General features: G+C 42.0%; 1 protein-coding gene across 2 annotated transcripts in view; it reads right to left on the bottom strand.

Annotated features, from left to right (window-relative positions):
- The window catches only part of NALCN (sodium leak channel, non-selective), a 300,944-nt gene that overhangs the window by 112,087 nt on the left and 171,698 nt on the right, over nt 1–17,159 (bottom strand). For both annotated transcript variants that reach the window (XM_061435322.1, XM_061435321.1), the window contains one exon: nt 1,985–2,059. In XM_061435322.1, the coding sequence (XP_061291306.1) occupies nt 1,985–2,059 (75 nt within the window). The remainder of the gene's footprint in view (nt 1–1,984; nt 2,060–17,159) is intronic.

The following is a 17,159-nucleotide window of genomic DNA, read 5'->3' on the forward strand; positions in this document are numbered from 1 at the left end:
CTGAAACATCATTGTTTATCCACAAGTTATCAACGGTCCTATGAATGAGCCTCCAGCACACCATGACTCATGGTTGGCATTTATAGAGCTTTATTGTGACTCAGTACAGTGTAGAGGTTGAGTCTGGGCTTTTGGTCCAAACTGCCCAGGTTCAAATCCTAACTCTGCTACTTATTAGCTGTGTGACCTTAGGCAACTTGTTTAACTTCTCTGTGCCTTAGTTTCCTCACTTATCAGATGAAACTGAGAATAGCACGTGCATCACATGGTTGCTGTGAAATTTAAAAAGGTGATAACACAAAGTACATGCACTGAGCCGGTGCTAACAACTGTGATGGTGGCTGTTACGGTCGCTGTTCAGGCGCTAAGTCATGTATGACTCTGCAGCACCATGGATGCAGCACAGCAGGCTTCCTCATCCCTCACTGCCTCCTGGAGTTTGCATCTCGACACTATACGGAGCTCGTGTTCATGTCCATGTAGCTATAAGAAGCTGTATATAGACTAACTGGTGGAAAGGGTCAAAGATTGAAAAAAAAAGTTTAAGCTGAATAAAGATAGATTTTGGAATGTAGAGTGCTTTCTGGAAATTGAAACATTAAGAAAATCAAATAGTTTTTCACACTTTCCCCATCCTCTCTTTTGGGAATAACAGAGTAAAGTCATTTAAATCCTTAATACCAGATTTGTAAAGCAAGGATGAAAGTGGTTATACAGCAGTACATCTTTATTGGTGTTTAATTATACTGTTGGTCAATTCTGAACTTGGTACATATTTATTCTACAACTAGAAGCCAGAAGTATTTACATCAATGCCACAAAGAACTTGCCAACTCTCATACGAAAAGCCTGTTGCTGTTGAAACAAATTGAAAAGATCTGGAAGAAAGGTCCACCACACTCAGACAAGCATTTGCTTGTGTAGCCTCAGAACAGGAAAATTCAAATCCTTCCTTGATAGGCTCACAGCGAGCATCTTTACATCCAAAAAAAAAAAAAATTTTTTTTTTTTTTATATGATTGACTATCCTTAGTTAAAAGCATGGGCTTTGGAGATAAACAAGAGTAAAAAGGTGAAATGCTTAAAGTGATTTTGAGATTATACATAACAACAAGACATTTAAATACGTGATGTCTTTGCTTTGTAAAAAATAGACAACTTGATCCAATTTGAAAATTCTGAATATGTGGGGCCTTTGGAAAGTTCCAGATGGGATATTCTTTATTAACATCCCAACTATTGCAGTGCCGAGGTGGGTGATCCAAGAATGTTTATCCAGGTGCTCCCTTGCTTCACAAATTCTGCTTCTCAAAGGGTCTCTTCTCTTTGACACAGTCAAATATTCAAGCCAAGTATCCTCCATGGAACAAAAACTATGAGAATACTGATTCACATCTGTAATCTTTCGGCCATCAATAACATAATCTTCACATATTTACATTGAGATTTTTTGGAAATGATTATCAATGCCATAACACCCAGTCTGTTTTCATATACAGCTGGGCACACAGTTGATCAGTTATTCTGTCCCATTTCTTATACCTACTTTGAGCACCAGGACTAAATTCTCTTTTAGTGCCTAGTGGTCAGGCAAATTTATGCTTAATAGTTTTATGATGATGATCGAAAGTATTACACATAGCTATGCCAAATGGCAAGCTGGCCCTGAGGCATTTCATTTCCAAACAACCTTCATTTAATGGCTGAAGGAGAATCTAAATTCAATTTACTATACCATGCCCATCTTAATTTTACTCAAAATAATGATATAAAAATATCCCTAGGATAATTACAGAGCAATAAAAATTTCCTTTGTTGATATTAGAGAAGGTTAAACTTAAAAGAAAAATATTTGCCAACTCGGTGTGTTAATTTATTAAAATATTTGCTTTGAAGCTTGAACAGATTTAACATTACCTGTAAGCACATGCTTTGCCCTTATTTTTTTAATGCTGATTTAAAGAATCCCCCATACATTACTTACTTGTTTAAGCTTCTTTAGATCTTCATCAAGCTCTAAGTTGTCCAAAATAACAGCAACAAACAAACTCAGGAGGATCTACAAAATGGTTAAATAATATTGAAAAAACTCACACACCACAAGTATCAAAATATTACCTATATGATCTAGAATATCTACCTAAAGTATTTGCTATATAGAATGCATTAAAAACACACAGTTGTGAGTACTGCATAGGTATTTAAAGATATTCATAACAAATACATTCAAGGAAATGCATCTGTTAACTGAAATAGACAATATAAAATATTAATTTGCTTTATGAAGCTGATTTTAAATGAAATTTAGGAAAATTTTAAGGTAATTCAACAATCTTACTTCTAAAACTATATCCAAAGAAAATGATCTGAAGTACTGATGAAAATCTTTATACCCGAAAGTACCTGAAAGAGTTATTTATAATGATGGAATACTGGAAATAAAACCTAACTGTAGGTAAATAGCTAATACAGCTATAGAGATTTCTACTGCAACATTCTTGCAGCTACTACAAATGTCTATTGCGCTAGCTAGTCCCAAGATGGTGAGTTCGAGGTTCACAGTCTTGAGAGTCCCCTTCCTCACTGAATATGGTTGGTCTATGTAGTCAATGGATTACAGAAATGACTGTCTGTGACTTACAAGGCTAGGTGGTAAGGGGCACTGTGGCCTTCGCCTTTCTCTCTCTTGGCTCACCCACTCTGCTGGAAGCCAGGTGCCAGCTCCCGAGGACACTCAAGTGGCCCTATGGAGAGGCCCTTGTGGCAACCAGAAGAGACCTCCGGCCAACAGGCACGTGAATGACCCATCTCAGAAGCAGATCCCCCAGCCTGAGTAAAGCCTTCCGATGACTGTAGCCACAGCCAGAATCTTGACTGCAAACTCATGGACCACTCTGAGCTAGAAACACCCAGCTTAGCATGTCCTAGATTCCCGACCTGTAGAAACCACACAAGATAACAAATGTTTATGGTTGAAATCCCCTAAATTGTTCATAATTTGTCATATAGAAATAGATAACTAATACACTCATGAATTCTATCAGTATTGAAAACTGCTTACAATATTAAGTTAGTATATATATGTTAGAAGTATGGGCTTCCCTTGTAGCTCAGTTGGTAAAGAATCTGCCTGCAAAGCAGGAGACCCCAGTTCAATTCCTGGGTCGGGAAGATCTCCTGGAGGAGGGATAGACTACCCACTCCAGTATTTTTGGGCCCCCCCGGGGGCTCAGATGGTAAAGAATCTGCAAGCAATGCAGGAGACCTGGGTTCGATCCTTGAGTTGGGAAGATCCCCTGGAGGAGAGCATGGCAACCCACTCCAGTATTCTTGCCTGGAGAATCCCCATGGACAGAGAAGCCTGGTGGGCTACAGTCCATGAGGGTGCAAAGAGTCTGACACGACTGAGCAGCTAAGCACAGCATGGCACGTGACAGAAGTACAAGTACATACAAAATGAGACACTAGAGAAAATGTTAAGAGCAGGTACTTTAGAAATGTTAAGGTGCCTGCCTGTGTGAAAAAATAGATTTCTACCCCTTTTGTTGTATTTGACAAATTAAAAAAAAAAGGCATATGCTCCGTTTGGAATGGGTAAATAAGGTAAAAGAGAAAACAACAAAAAAGTAGAATTTTAAAAATATTTTAATTTCAATTCCCTTTTCAACTTTGAATTCTCTAAAGTCTCACATTCATTTGCTAATCTTTACATTTCTTATTTATATTCTTCCTTTTAATTTCCCTCTTAGCAAATTATTCCCATTTGTTAATATTAGACTGTTAAGCACAAAGGTAAGAAAATCGAGGCAATTTAGTCATGATTTTCAAGCACCAGAGAGATTGTTATGCAGAAGTTAATGCCTTTTCCAAGTTTACCGAGCACAGAACAAGGGGGAAAAAGCTTCAACTACTATAAAATTCTGACAGAATGTTTGGCTGAGGACAAGTGCCAGCACCCTTCATTTTAACAGTCATATCATTTGGGATCCGACCAGAACTTAAAGAGGACACAGAATGGTCTAGACCACAGATTTAGTTTTAAAAAAATTGAAGTATAGCTGACTGATAACGATGTGTTAATTTCTGCTGTATAGCCAAGTGATTCAGTTATACATTTATATTAATATATATGGGTGCTGTGCTTGATCACACAGTCACATTCGACTCTTTGAGACCCCATGGACTGTAGCCAGCCAGGCTCCTCTGTCCATGGGATTACCCAGGCAAGAATACCGGGCTGGGTTGTCATTTCCTTCTCCAGGGGATCTTCCCAATCCAGGGATCGAATCCGTGTTTCCTGTGTTTCCTAGACTGTAGGCAGATTCTTTACCCACTGAACCATATATATCATTCTGCTTTATATTCTTTTCCATTGTGGTTTATTACAGGATATTGAATATAGGTCCCTGTGATACAGTAACAACACTAGGACCCTGGTTTTTTTTTTAAATCCATTCTATATTTAACAGTTTGTATCTACTAACCTAAAACTCCTACTCCAGCCCCACCCCCCATCTCCCTCTTCCTTGAAAACCACATCTGTTCTCTATTAGATCATAGATTAAAAAAAAATTTTTATTGATGTCACCACATCCACCACATCATGAATATCTGGGCCCGGATGTATTTAGGCTTATTCTAAACCACTTTGTGCTATAGAGGACATTTCACAGTTCACGCCAAGTCTAGCCCTCTCCCTGTGACCTTGAGGCTGACCTTGACGTTATCACCAAAGCGCTCTCAGAGGAGAATTCTCCTTTCTCCTCTTCCTTGCCCAGATACAGAAAGGCCACCTGGAGGGCTCGGCTGTGAGTCTGAGCTGTCTCCCACCACTTCTGTCCCCGCTGGGCACTCAAGCAGGCCCTGCTCTGTGTCCTAACCTAATAAATTTTCTCCCCAGTGAAAGGGCAAACACAAATCTAAAAAGAAAAAAACAAATTTCTTGATTGAAAAAGGGAAAGCCACAGTTTCCCCTCCCTTTTCTCAGAGCATTTCCTCCGGAAAACTTGTGCTTATAAATTCTTCCTCTGCCCCTTTGAGATGTATATAAATCTTTTTTTAAAAGTCAAATAAGTCACATCGTTGTACAGTGCAGGAATAGGGCCATCTCCCCTTCTTCGTGGGAAGGTGGGAATATAACTTCGCCACCTGGATCCATGTTGCAAAACTTCCTATTTATCATGGAGAGATGAAGAGTTTGATTTTCCTTTGGATAAAGGCAATTCGCTATCACAGAGGGCCACCCCCAGTTGCCAGGTGACTTTAGGGGGAGCTGCATTTAACAGATGGCGCCGTCAGGTCTTCATGCTTGCGGACTGGTTGCTTTCGTCCCGAGAGCAGGGCTGTCTTTGTCCCTGCCATTGTTTTGGCAGACTGCCCGTGTGATGCCCGTCGCAGTCTGGTTTACGGCGTATCCAACAATAAAACTGTTGCTTTCCTGTCTACCTTGGCAGAGGTTTTCTGGGTTGTCAGAAGATTTTATTTTAATTATTTCCCCAACACCAGACAGATGGCAGGCTACTTCACCACAGTGAGGTTATGCTATTCGATTAAATTGGACTCTGTGTCAGACAGTGCCTTCAGTTCAGTTGCCCAGTCGTGTCCGACTCTTTGCAACCCCAGACAGTGCCCCGTCAGGAACACAAATGCAATAGTGTGCTCACTGCTATGAAGTTCACAATTGCATTAAGCAGATGTGGGCTGGCAGCCTGGTGGAAAAGAGAACTGTGGTTGGAGACCTTGACTGGCAAATAGGCTCTGCCAGCCATGAGCTATGCAGCCTTCTGTGAGTTTCATTGCTCTCATTTGCATGATATAACGGCTATGATAATAGCTCAACAAATTGCAGCTATATGATTGTTTCATTAAGCCTCCCCCAAGAACCCTGGTGTACGGTATGTTGCTGTTGTTTAGCTGAGACCCCATGGACTGTAGCCCACAGGTTCCTCTGTCCACGGGATTCTCCAGGCAAGAAGACTGGAGTGGGTAGCCATGCCCTTCTCCAGGGGATCTTCCTGACCCAGGATTCCCTGTTGGCTCAGACAGTCAAGAATCCGCCTCCAATGCAGGAGACCTGGGTTCAATCTCTTATAGTCATCTGAATTTAGGGATTATCCAGATAATCCAGGATAATCACATCTCAAAATCCTTAATTTAATTGCATCTGAAAGGGCCTCCAAATAAGGTCACATTCAGAGGCTTGGGAGTTAGAACATGGATATATCTTTTGGGGGTCCCCATACAACCCCCAAGTGAGTCAGATGGTAAGGAATCTGCCTGCGATGTGGGAGATGCAGGTTCAATCCCTGTGTTGGGGAAATCCCCTGGAAAAGAGAATGGCTATCCACTCCAGTATTCTTAGGGCTTCCCTGGTGGCTCAGACAAGTAAAGAATCTGCTGCAGTGTGAGAGACCAGGTTCAATCCTTGGGTTGGGAACATCCCCTGGAAAAGGGAATGGCTTACTCACTCCAGTATTCTTGCCTGGAGAATTCCATGGACAGAGAAGCCTGGTGGGCTAAGTGTGTGGGGTTGCCAAGAGTCGGACAGACTGAGTGACTAACACTTTCACTTTCATATAACCCCTGCTACTGTCAACTTCATTTCTGGCTCGGGCCGTTGTTTCCACACACAGGCTGTCAAGTCTCAGGGAAGGTTGAAGTTCTGCCATTCCAGCTGGGGGTTCAGGAAGACTGAGTTTTTTTTTTTTTTTGGGGGGTAGCGGGGAGCCTTTCAGACTCTCTATCTAGACCTCTCACACAGCTCCCCAGCTCTGTGCAGGTGGCCCCGTGTCCACGTGGGGCCCCTAGCAAGGCCATCTCCCCGTCAAGTTCAGACAAGAAGTGGTTACAAGACAAGCCTTGGGTGTCAACACCCCCAGGTTGGAAGCAATACTGCTGCTGCCCTGGGTGTGGCATGCCGCCTTATCATCAAAGCACTTCACTCCCGGTCTCTCTCTAGACCCTTCTGCCTCCTTCATGTTTCATCCCAGAGAACATTACTATTTCTTCTCAGAAAGCAGGGATGTGAAGGGAAATGGGGACTTAGGGGGACACACGAGTGTGAAGACTGACAACCAACCGGAACTAAACCCCATCGGAATCTCCCAGCTTCAGTTCTGTGCCAGCCAAGCCATTTTGCTTTCTGAGAGCTGATCTAGGCAGATGAGTCTGGGGATGGGGGGCTCTTCTGAAGGCTGCCGATGTAAGATTGTGAGGGGCTGGTAGAGAGTCCGGCACGGTGCTACCAAGATGCCAAGGAGAAGGGAGATGCTGTCAGGAAGAGAGCTGTGAGAAAGGCTTTCCAGGTGGCATGGGCAAAGACGGGGCCTTGGGGGTGTGGGGCTAGGTGGGGGCCTGGTGGGCAGGTGAGCCCGGCCCAGGCATCGCTGCCTGGAGGAGGCTGGGCGAGACCGAGAGGTGGGCCGAGGGGCTGGGCAGTGTGCCTGAATGCCACCAAGGGAGGCTGGGAGGAGTGACAGCAAGGCTGTAATAATCAGGAGGGGATGACATTTTTTTCTTCTCTGTTTAAATTTCCCTTTCAGAAGTTCTTTCTTTTTTAAAATGCATGCAATGCAGTTATTTTAAACTGGATCACTGAATAGTAACTAGACAGTGTTAAGCGCAATTTGACAAAAGTTATTAAATATGTAACGTTTTGTTACTTTATTTAAAAAATGGTAGATATGATACCTCTTTTTTGGAGGAAAGAGAAAATAAAGCTACCCCGAGGGCAGGGGCACAGAGAGAAAGCTGAGGGATTCTAGCCATACTTGATCATCTTCGTGGAGGTAAGAGTTTGGTTTTCACAGAAGAGAGAATGCAAGACTCAAAAAGGAGACGCTTTGGCTTTGCTAGAAAACATGCTGAAGGGGCTTTGCAGGCAGAAACCTCTTGGCAGGTTCTGGTCTCGAATTTAAGAACAGTATATGAGAGTGTGTCAAGTGTGCTTTAAACTGTCATGAGCTAAACCTTTAAATTCTCATTAAACTGATTCAATGGACATGAATTTGAGTGAACTCTGGGAGATAGTAGAGGACAGAGGAGCATGGCAGGCTACAGTCCACGGGGTCGCAAAGAGTTGGCCACAACTGAGTGACTGAACAACATCGTTAAACCTAAGTTCGTTTAATGTCTTCGAATGTTCAGGCTTTCCTGCTTAGTTAACACGACGTGATGTCACAATGCTTAGTTAACATGAAGATGCAAAAACAGAAACCGTATTTAAAAATGTGTGTGGAGCTCAAGTTTTCTCCTGAAGCTCTGTTTGGATGCAGACATTTATAGATGCTTGTCGCGTGTTCCTGACGGGGAGGGCGTGGTGCTAACATGACAACTGGACACTCGGGGTCTGGCTTGGACTGTCTCTCTGGAGTGGGAATAGTACACACAAGGGAGGCTGAGTCTGGAGCTGAGCTCAAGGAGGTGAGAATTACTTTGTAGTTATTTTCTCAGACTCTAAAAAGGTGGCAATAACCACTGCAGTAAAGAAACAGACGTGAAGGGAGGTGGCAGCTTGGTTCTCATCGTATTTAATTTACATTGTCAGGGAGACATCTTTTTCCTGCAAACCCAGGGCTGTGCAGGGTGCAGTCTGACTTGGGCCTGACTCGGCCATTTCTCTTTCCCCCAGGGTTAATCGGAGTGGGGGACAGAGCTTCATTCTGAAAGCAAGAACCTTTCCTCAATCCTCTCAGCCTACTTTTTGTTGTTGTCTGTTCTGTTTTCATAGAAAGCTGAAGTAAGGCTTGTTAATAATCTGAGGCCACTACACTGACATCTGAATCTTATTTTCAGCCAGTGTCTATCTACTACCAGTGCCACCTGTGTGGTGACGAAAGGCTTTCCATAACCATTAAATGGGATGTCCCGGGTGGCTCAGTGGTAAAGAGCCCCCTCCCATTGCAGGAGACAGAAGAGACGCAGATTAGAGGCTGGGGCAGGCAGATCCCCTGGAGGAGGGCATGGCAGCCCACTCCAGTCATCCTGGCTGGAGAATTTCATGGACAGAGGAGCCTGGTGGGCTACAGTCCATGGGGTCACAAAGAGTCAGACACGACTAAAGTGCCTTAGCACACAACCATTAAATGAGATTCACAGGCTTATAGTCAATGCTACTGATATAATAAAGAACTTTTAGAGGGATCTGTCACACTTAATTGCAAGAGCATCATCATTTGCAGTGAAACCCTTTTCCCTTTTTGCTTTGCCAGTTCTAAACTACACAACCTGTTGTGTGTGTTATGTATTTTTTGTGACTTTTATAATATTTAAATTTATAATGGGGCATGGAAATCTAAATCACTATTTTTTTCTTCAAGATGCAATTTCGGGGGGGGGGAAGGGTCATGATATATCCCTTCATTTCCTCTTGTGCTTTGTTAAATAAAGCACATATATACTCTCAACACAATGGTATTCAGTATGTGCAGTGCTTTAAAACAAGAAATTCAAATTCACATCTATATTTTCATGCACTGGCTACTCACTACTTGCAACAGATCTGTAATATCACATTATATTAACACGCAACACGTGTATTTGTCCTGCCGTGTAATATACAATGACTGTATTAATAATATACCCATTTTCTTATTTTATGATCAATACATTATGAATCACTGATCTTAATGAAAAAGTAGAGAATAACTATTTGTCCAGGTATCTAATTCTTTACTTTTTCTCAGATTTTCTCAGATTATAACACCTATGCTTAAGGTATTTTTAGCATTGACCATGCATTTAGTGTGGGAAATGACACAGATCTCTGCAACCCTGGCAAGTCTCCTTCCTAGAATTTTTATGAATGACATAGCTACCTCTTGGTGGGGTACTGACCCTCCAGCTCAGCGGGCTTCCAAAGCAATGGCTCCGGTCCTCACGTGTTCAGTTACTGTGATTCCTTGAAAGTGAAGTGAAAGTCTCTCAGTCGTGTCCGACTCTTTGCAATCCCATGGACTATACTGGCCATGGAATTCTCCAGGCCAGAATACTGGAGTGGGTAGCCATTCCCTTCTCCCGGGGATCTTCCCAACCCAGGGATTGAACCCAGGTCTCCTGCATTTTGGGTGGATTCTTCACAGCTGAGCCACAAGGGGAGCCAAGAATACTGGAGTGGGTAGCCTATCCCTTCTCCAGGGACTCTTCCAGATCCAGGAATCGAACCGGGGTCTCCTGCATTGCAGGCAGATTCTTTACCGACTGAGCTATCAGGGAAGCCCATGATTTCTTAGGACCTCTCTTCTATAACTCCTCTCACTACTAAAAACGCCAGGTGCACCTGAGCTGAGGCATTTGCTAGGTTTAGGTGTGAAACTCTGAACCACAGAGTATTAGCTTGGTTTTCTTCCATTTACCCACAATGCATTTAGTGAAATTCAACCAGGGAAGCAGTGTGCTCTTTAGTGTCCTATGTCCCCCAGTTTTGCTGTGACATGACCACCCTGCACAGCACACGAGGGTTCTTGTTCTCTCCACCGCAGGGAGAGGCTAGGTTAGCCTGACTCAGGCTGCTCCAGGTTACACTGTATTTCCTCAAGAGTGGCCTCACCATCTTAGAATGGCTTTTCATGACTGAGAATTTCCATCTCTGTCGCTTCGTATCCTATTTTGAATTCTCTCCACCTACGTATAGTTCCACACCTACCCTATCTTTCTTTCTCATTTCCAGCTCTTTTCTAAAGTTTCCTCTTATGATTTTCTTTTTCTGTTTATATAGCTTAAAGACAACCCTTTAGCTGAAATGTCACCTGTAATCTTATTTCCTTTTCTATGGTGAACTTCATTAGTATTTTTTTTTAAATTATTTTCAAGGATACAGTAGAAACACAGCAGGAATCTGGGCAATACCCCATCATCTTGCAGTTTTCTTTTCCCTTTTCTTTTTTTTTTTTTTTTACCATTTCTTTTCCTCATTACCTTTTTACCATAATCACACTATCCTAAGCTGCCTTGCAAGCTGTAGTTGGAAACTATTTCATTTTTCATATAGGTCAATGAAAAGTCAAATGTAATCAGAGCAATGCAAAATGAGAAATGTTCAACACAGATGCACTTTTAAATGAATTCTATAAAATCAAGTTATTTAATTTACACTTTGGAAGGCCCATTTTTGTCAGCAAAACATGACTATTCTCTGAAAGCTGCCGCTACAGAAGCAAAATCAAGAGATTGCTGTGTTAATGTAAGCACTTCAAAGGTAACAAAAAGACTATCCACAATGAGCGCTTAATTACATTTTCTCTCTTTCAGTATTCACATCACAGGGCTTTCCTTTGAAACAATAATAAAGTGAAAAACACTGAAAAATAAGGAGTCTTTCAACTGCTTAAGTCTTTCATCATTCTTATCCCCAAATCATTGACAAAAGTGGGGGGGGAAAGATGGATTTCATAAGCATTGGGCAAATTGCAATCAGTCACGGACAGAATTTCAGAATACATACCTGGTGGATGAGAGAGACATTTTATGGAACAGTAGATAATGGTTATAAATATGCGTCTGCTGTATACTTAAGCCTGATTTTCACTGTGGGCTACAAATTGGTACCCCCAGGGGGCGATGGGAGAGCCTGCTGTTTCCTGTTCCAGAAACTGCAGCCAAACCTTTTTTCTTTGTCTGCTTGGCACATGCTTGTTTGTCCCTGAGAAGACTAAATCAGGCTGTGTGGCTCCATGGGCCAGTGTGGATAAAAATTAAGTCAGAGGATGTATATGTATGTAGGCTTTTTTTTTTCTTTTTTGCAATTTGGGTTAAAATGCTTTGTAGTATTTTACAAAAACAAAAAACTCATACAACTTAGCAAAAATGTTCTTTTTCAGCTAAATTCAAGCCTAGAGGCTTATGAAATTGAGATTTTAACTTACAAATGTTGTTTGGAAGGGTAGCAATGCACATATAACACACGCTATCATCTCCATGCACATATTTGTGTGTTTGTCCAAAAACAATCTCTAGCTGTTTTACTGCCAATATTTAAAAAATTTCAGACCAGGTTGATATGGAATGATCAGGAAGCAAATGTTTATCATGTGTATCAAAAACACAGCATGCCTGAGTGTCTCTATGATAATAGCTTTTATCTGTGTTTGGTTTGTATTTACTAGTACAACTTCTCTACCAGTTGTAGGCTCAGAGAGCACAGATTAAGCCTTCCCAACGAAGGCCAGGATGTAGGTTAGTACTTATAGAGAGTGGCTGAGATTCAGGAAAACTGTGCTGAATCAAACTGGGCTGGCTTGATAGACCTCATGAAAATAACTGTCAGTTTGAGGACATACAGGAGAATAAAGCAATTGTTGATAATGCTTAAGGGAATCTCCAGTGACCTGGGGAAGTGACTTCAGTCTCTAAACTTTTTGGGTAGTATAAGATTAACACATGCAATTTTGAAAATTTAGTTTTAGAGTGTGCTTGAGTCGGACACGACTGAGCGACTTCACTTTCACTTTTCACTTTTCACTTTCATGCATTGGAGAAGGAAATGGCAACCCACTCCAGTGTTCTTGCCTGGAGAATCCAAGGGACGGGAGAGCCTGATGGGCTGCCATCTATGGGGTCGCACAGAGTCGGACACGACTGATGCGACACAGCAGCAGCAGCAGCATGGTGTCATTTAGAGCTTCCTTGATAGCTCAGTTGGTAAAGAATGCGCCTGCAATGCAGGAGACCCCAGTTCAATTCCTGGATCAGGAAGATCCGCTGGAGAAGGGATAGGCTACCCACTCCAGTATTCTTGGGCTTCCTGGGGGATCAGCTGGTAAAGAATCTACCTGCAATGCAGGAGACCTGGGTTCAATCCCTGGGTTGGGAAGATCTCCTGGAAAAGGGAAAGGCTACCTACTCCAGTATTCTGGCCTAGAGACTTCCATGGACTGGATAGGCTGTGGGATCGCAAAGAGTTGAACACAACTGAGTGACTTACTTTCACGCAGCCATCTGGGCAGCAACCAGGATCCCAGATTCTACTTTTTGGTATATACTCTAAAGGGCTTCCTTTGTGGCTCAGCAGTGAAGAATCTTCCTGAAAGGCAGGAGATTCAGGTTCAATCCCCAGGTGGGGGAAGTTCCCCTGGAGAAGGAAATGGCAACCCACTCCAGTATTCTTGCCTGGAACATACCATGGACAGAGGAACCTGGTGAGTCCATGGGATTGCAAGAGTCAAATACAACTTAGCGACTAAACCAAATACCCTAAAGAAACTCTTGCACAACTGTACACAAAGTACAAATGTATTCATTGCAACAGGTAAGAGCAAAATATTGGAAAGCCACCTAAGCTGTGTCTCCAGGAAGGAAACTGAGAAGCAAATAAGGCATGTTCAGCCAATGGACTGCTACTATATGACTATATATATTATATATATTAATGTCTGAATTAACTTTATGTGTATTAAAAGATTTCAAAAACAATATTTGGTTAAAAACTAAACTGAGAGTATATATTCTATTAATTTTGAAAATTGCTACTCTTAGTAATTTGTAAGGAGGGAAAAGTGAAAGTGTTAGTCGCTCAGTCATGTCCGATTCTTTGGGACCCCATGGACTGTAGCCCGCCAGGCTCCTCTGTCCACAGAATTCTCCAGGCAAGAGGCCTGGAGTGGGTTGCCATTCCCTTCTCCTGGGGATCTTCCTGACCCAGGGATCAAAGCCAGGTTTTCTGCATGGTAGGTGGATTCTTTACTATCTGAGCCACCAGGAAAGCCCTTGTAAGGAGGGAAACCCATGATCAAACATAACTTGGCCTCAGCATGGGGTGGAATTATAGCAGTGAGAGGAGTGTGCGGGCATTCCTTCCAGACAGGGCCAGCCATGCGCTGGAGCAGTGCTCCTCAAACTGAAAATATCATACTGATCTTAAAAACCAAGGGTATAAAAATGTCTGTAGATGGTTTACAACACTATATATTCTAATGGGTATGTATAAACGTGGAAAACTACCGCAGTCCATTGATTTTAAGATGCACATTGGTTTTCACATTTTAGCAATCTGAAATTGGGATGTATCTTGCAATCTATGTGTGTACTTTAACTGTACTTTGTTAATATTACACCAAATATGAGTCTTTTTAAAGTTGATAGATTGAAGATAAAAGGGGAATGGAGTGGCAGAGGATGAGATGGTTAGATAGCATCACCGACTCAAGGGACATGAATTTGAGCAAACTCCGGGAGATAGTGGAGGACAGAGGAGTCTGGCGTGCTGCAGTCCATGGGTTCAAAAAGAACTGGACATGGATTAGTGACTGAACAATAACAACAACAAAGTTGATAGTATGCTAAATTTAGTAAACTATGATTTAAAAACTGGAAGATGGGTTCATACAAATTCATCAAAGTCATTGTCTGGGAGAATGGGTGTGGGGAAGACCAAAAGAGAGACAAACTTGGGCATAAATGATGCTTTAGTGAAAGTGAAGTCGCTCAGTTGTGTCCGACTCTTCGAGACCCCATGGACTGCAGCCCACCAGGCTCTTCCGTTCATGGGATTTTCCAGGCTAGAGTACTGGAGTGGGGTGCCATTGCCTGATGCTTTAAACTGATCAATAATACTTTACTTTTACAAATTAAAAACATCTGAAATGACATTTTAGCATTTATTAAGATATAGCTTGAAATGTACATACCATCTTACTTAAACTTGAAGAAACTCAGGGTTGGTGATCGTTACGATTGTCCTCTTAGACCATGGCTAAAGCACCCTCAAAAATACAAGCTCACCTCACACGTACTTGGCAGCCTTGGAAGCTAGATGTGCCAGGGTCTTATTACTCTCACTTTCAGACATAACACAACAAACAGATCAGGGAAGTTGTCTAATTCTTCTACAGTCATACATCTAGAGACTGGCAGAGACAGATACTGAATCTAGATTTTTGGACCTCAAGTCTGCAGTCTTGAACTCCACCATATTTAACAGACCACCCTCACTGACCTGTGTGTATGTGTGTGTGTGTGTGTGTGTGTGTGTGTGTTCTCGCTCAGTCATGTCCGGCTCTTTGTGACCCTATGGACTGCAGTCCACCAGGCTCCTCTGTCCACGGGATTCTCCAGGCAACAACATTGGAGCCAGTTGCCATGCCCTCCTCCAGGGCATCTTCCCAATCCAGGGATGGAATCTGTGTCTCCTGCACTGGCTGGCAGATTCTTTACCACTGTGCTACCTGCTAGACTTTTAAATTCTCAACTTTTTAGAGATTCGAAAAAATTATGAACAAAAGAACAAACACTTTCAATTTTCAGTTTTAAAATTTTTGAAAAATTACAATGAGTGTTTTGGGCAGACACTTAAATCCGTAGAATGAAGGCGTAGAATTAGATACAGGTTTTCAAGCTACGTTCTGTGGATTCCTAAAGGCTTCAGTGAATCTCAGGAGTCCCTGGAAGTCCTTCAGGGTTCCACAATCAAAGTCACGTTTTTGGCACAATAAGGAAAATTCAGACTGTACAAGAAATCTGTTACCAGATTTAATATTTTATTTCACTATATTAGTGATTCCTGTAGAAATCCACTTGAAAAAATTTACTTTGCTAACTAATTTACTAGGCTAGATCATTTTTCTTCCTGCTTACATATTACTGTGTTAGACTCTGACTTAAGAATCAAATCTCTGCATGGCTGACAGCATGAGATTATATTGTTTTAACAGAATAACAATTAGATTATTCCCATACATAGATGATTTCAACCATCTATCCTGAATTTAACCAATGATCAATAGTCTTGAAGGTATTCCATAGTTTTAAAGGAACTTAAACACATTCGTGCATGCTAAGTTGCTTCAATCATGTCCGATTCTTTGTGACCCCATGGACAGGTAGTCCACCAGGCTCCTCTGTCCATGGGATTCTCCAGGTAAGAATACCGGAGTGGGTTGCCATTTCATCCTCCGGGGGATCTTCCCAGAGGGTTCTTTACCACTAGCGCCGCCTGGGAAACCCATTGAAACACACAGTAACTGCTTAACAGAAACTAGCTGAGTTTGTAAGTGAATGAATGAATAAATGAATGACACATGTCCCGAGAAGGAGGATGCAAAGGCCTCAGGGCCAAGGGTCTGCCAACACAGGTGCAGCCAGATTTGTCTCTAGAAGCCTGACATCCACTCCTACCACTCAGTGTTCTTTGTGCGTATGTGTGAGAGTATTTTTAAAGTCACCCCAAGTCAAAAAATGCCAGTCTTATTTCTACGTGATTCCACTCTTTGAGCCCAGGACCTTTCTCCACATCACAATGAATCCTCATACACCTGTGGACGGACATGTCCGTGTTTTTGTTTGTTTGTTTTAAAGATTTTTTTTTGATGGGGACCATTTTTAAAGTCTTTATTGAATTTGTTACCATACTGCTTCTGCTTTATGTTTTTGGTATTTTGGCTCTAAGGCATGCAGGATCTTAGCTTTCCGACCAGGGATTGAACCCGAACCCTCTGCATTGGAAGACAAAATCTCTACCACCAGACCACCAGGGAAGTCCCCAGTCTTCGACTGGAAGGCCTTTGCATATAGCAAATGTGGTGTCTAGTTTAATGTATGTAGTTTGTCCAGCACTTACTTGATACATAGATTTTAGAATTGGAAGGGGCCTTAGGGATCGCTTGTATTTTGTTTTAGTGGCTCTTGGGCAGAGGTCTGATTTGCTGCAGACGTGTTCAGTGACAATGCCAAGTTTCATAATCTAGGGAAGAAGCAATAAATAGTTGCAAGATCATGGGCTTTGAGACCAGGCTGGCCTGGGAATGTTCTGGCTCCAGTGTTTATACTCTTTGAGACACTGGGCAAATTAACTCCTCAGTTTCATCATCTGTAAAGTGGGACTATTACGTAACCTGACTGTCCCAAATATGAGGAATAAAATTATTATAAAGCTTTTTGCCACTCAATAAAGAGTAGCAGTTATTTTTATTTCATATGTTCCTAATGAACGGTAACATTCTGTTTCTTTCCCTTGGAACTTTTAGCACAATATGAGAGCTTAAATTTGATTCTTAAATATATACAAATGTATTGTGTGGAGATGTATATCTGGCATTAGAAAGACCTAAGGATTATATCCTTTTAGGATGCAGGCCACATTTCATAATTTTTTTTCTTTTCTTTTTAATAGACATACATGGAAGAGAAAAATCTGCTTGTGTGACAGAGGAAAATTTTTCCTGAATTTT

This window comes from Bos javanicus, chromosome 12 (assembly GCF_032452875.1).
Source record: "Bos javanicus breed banteng chromosome 12, ARS-OSU_banteng_1.0, whole genome shotgun sequence".
NCBI classification, from domain to species: Eukaryota; Metazoa; Chordata; class Mammalia; order Artiodactyla; family Bovidae; genus Bos; species Bos javanicus.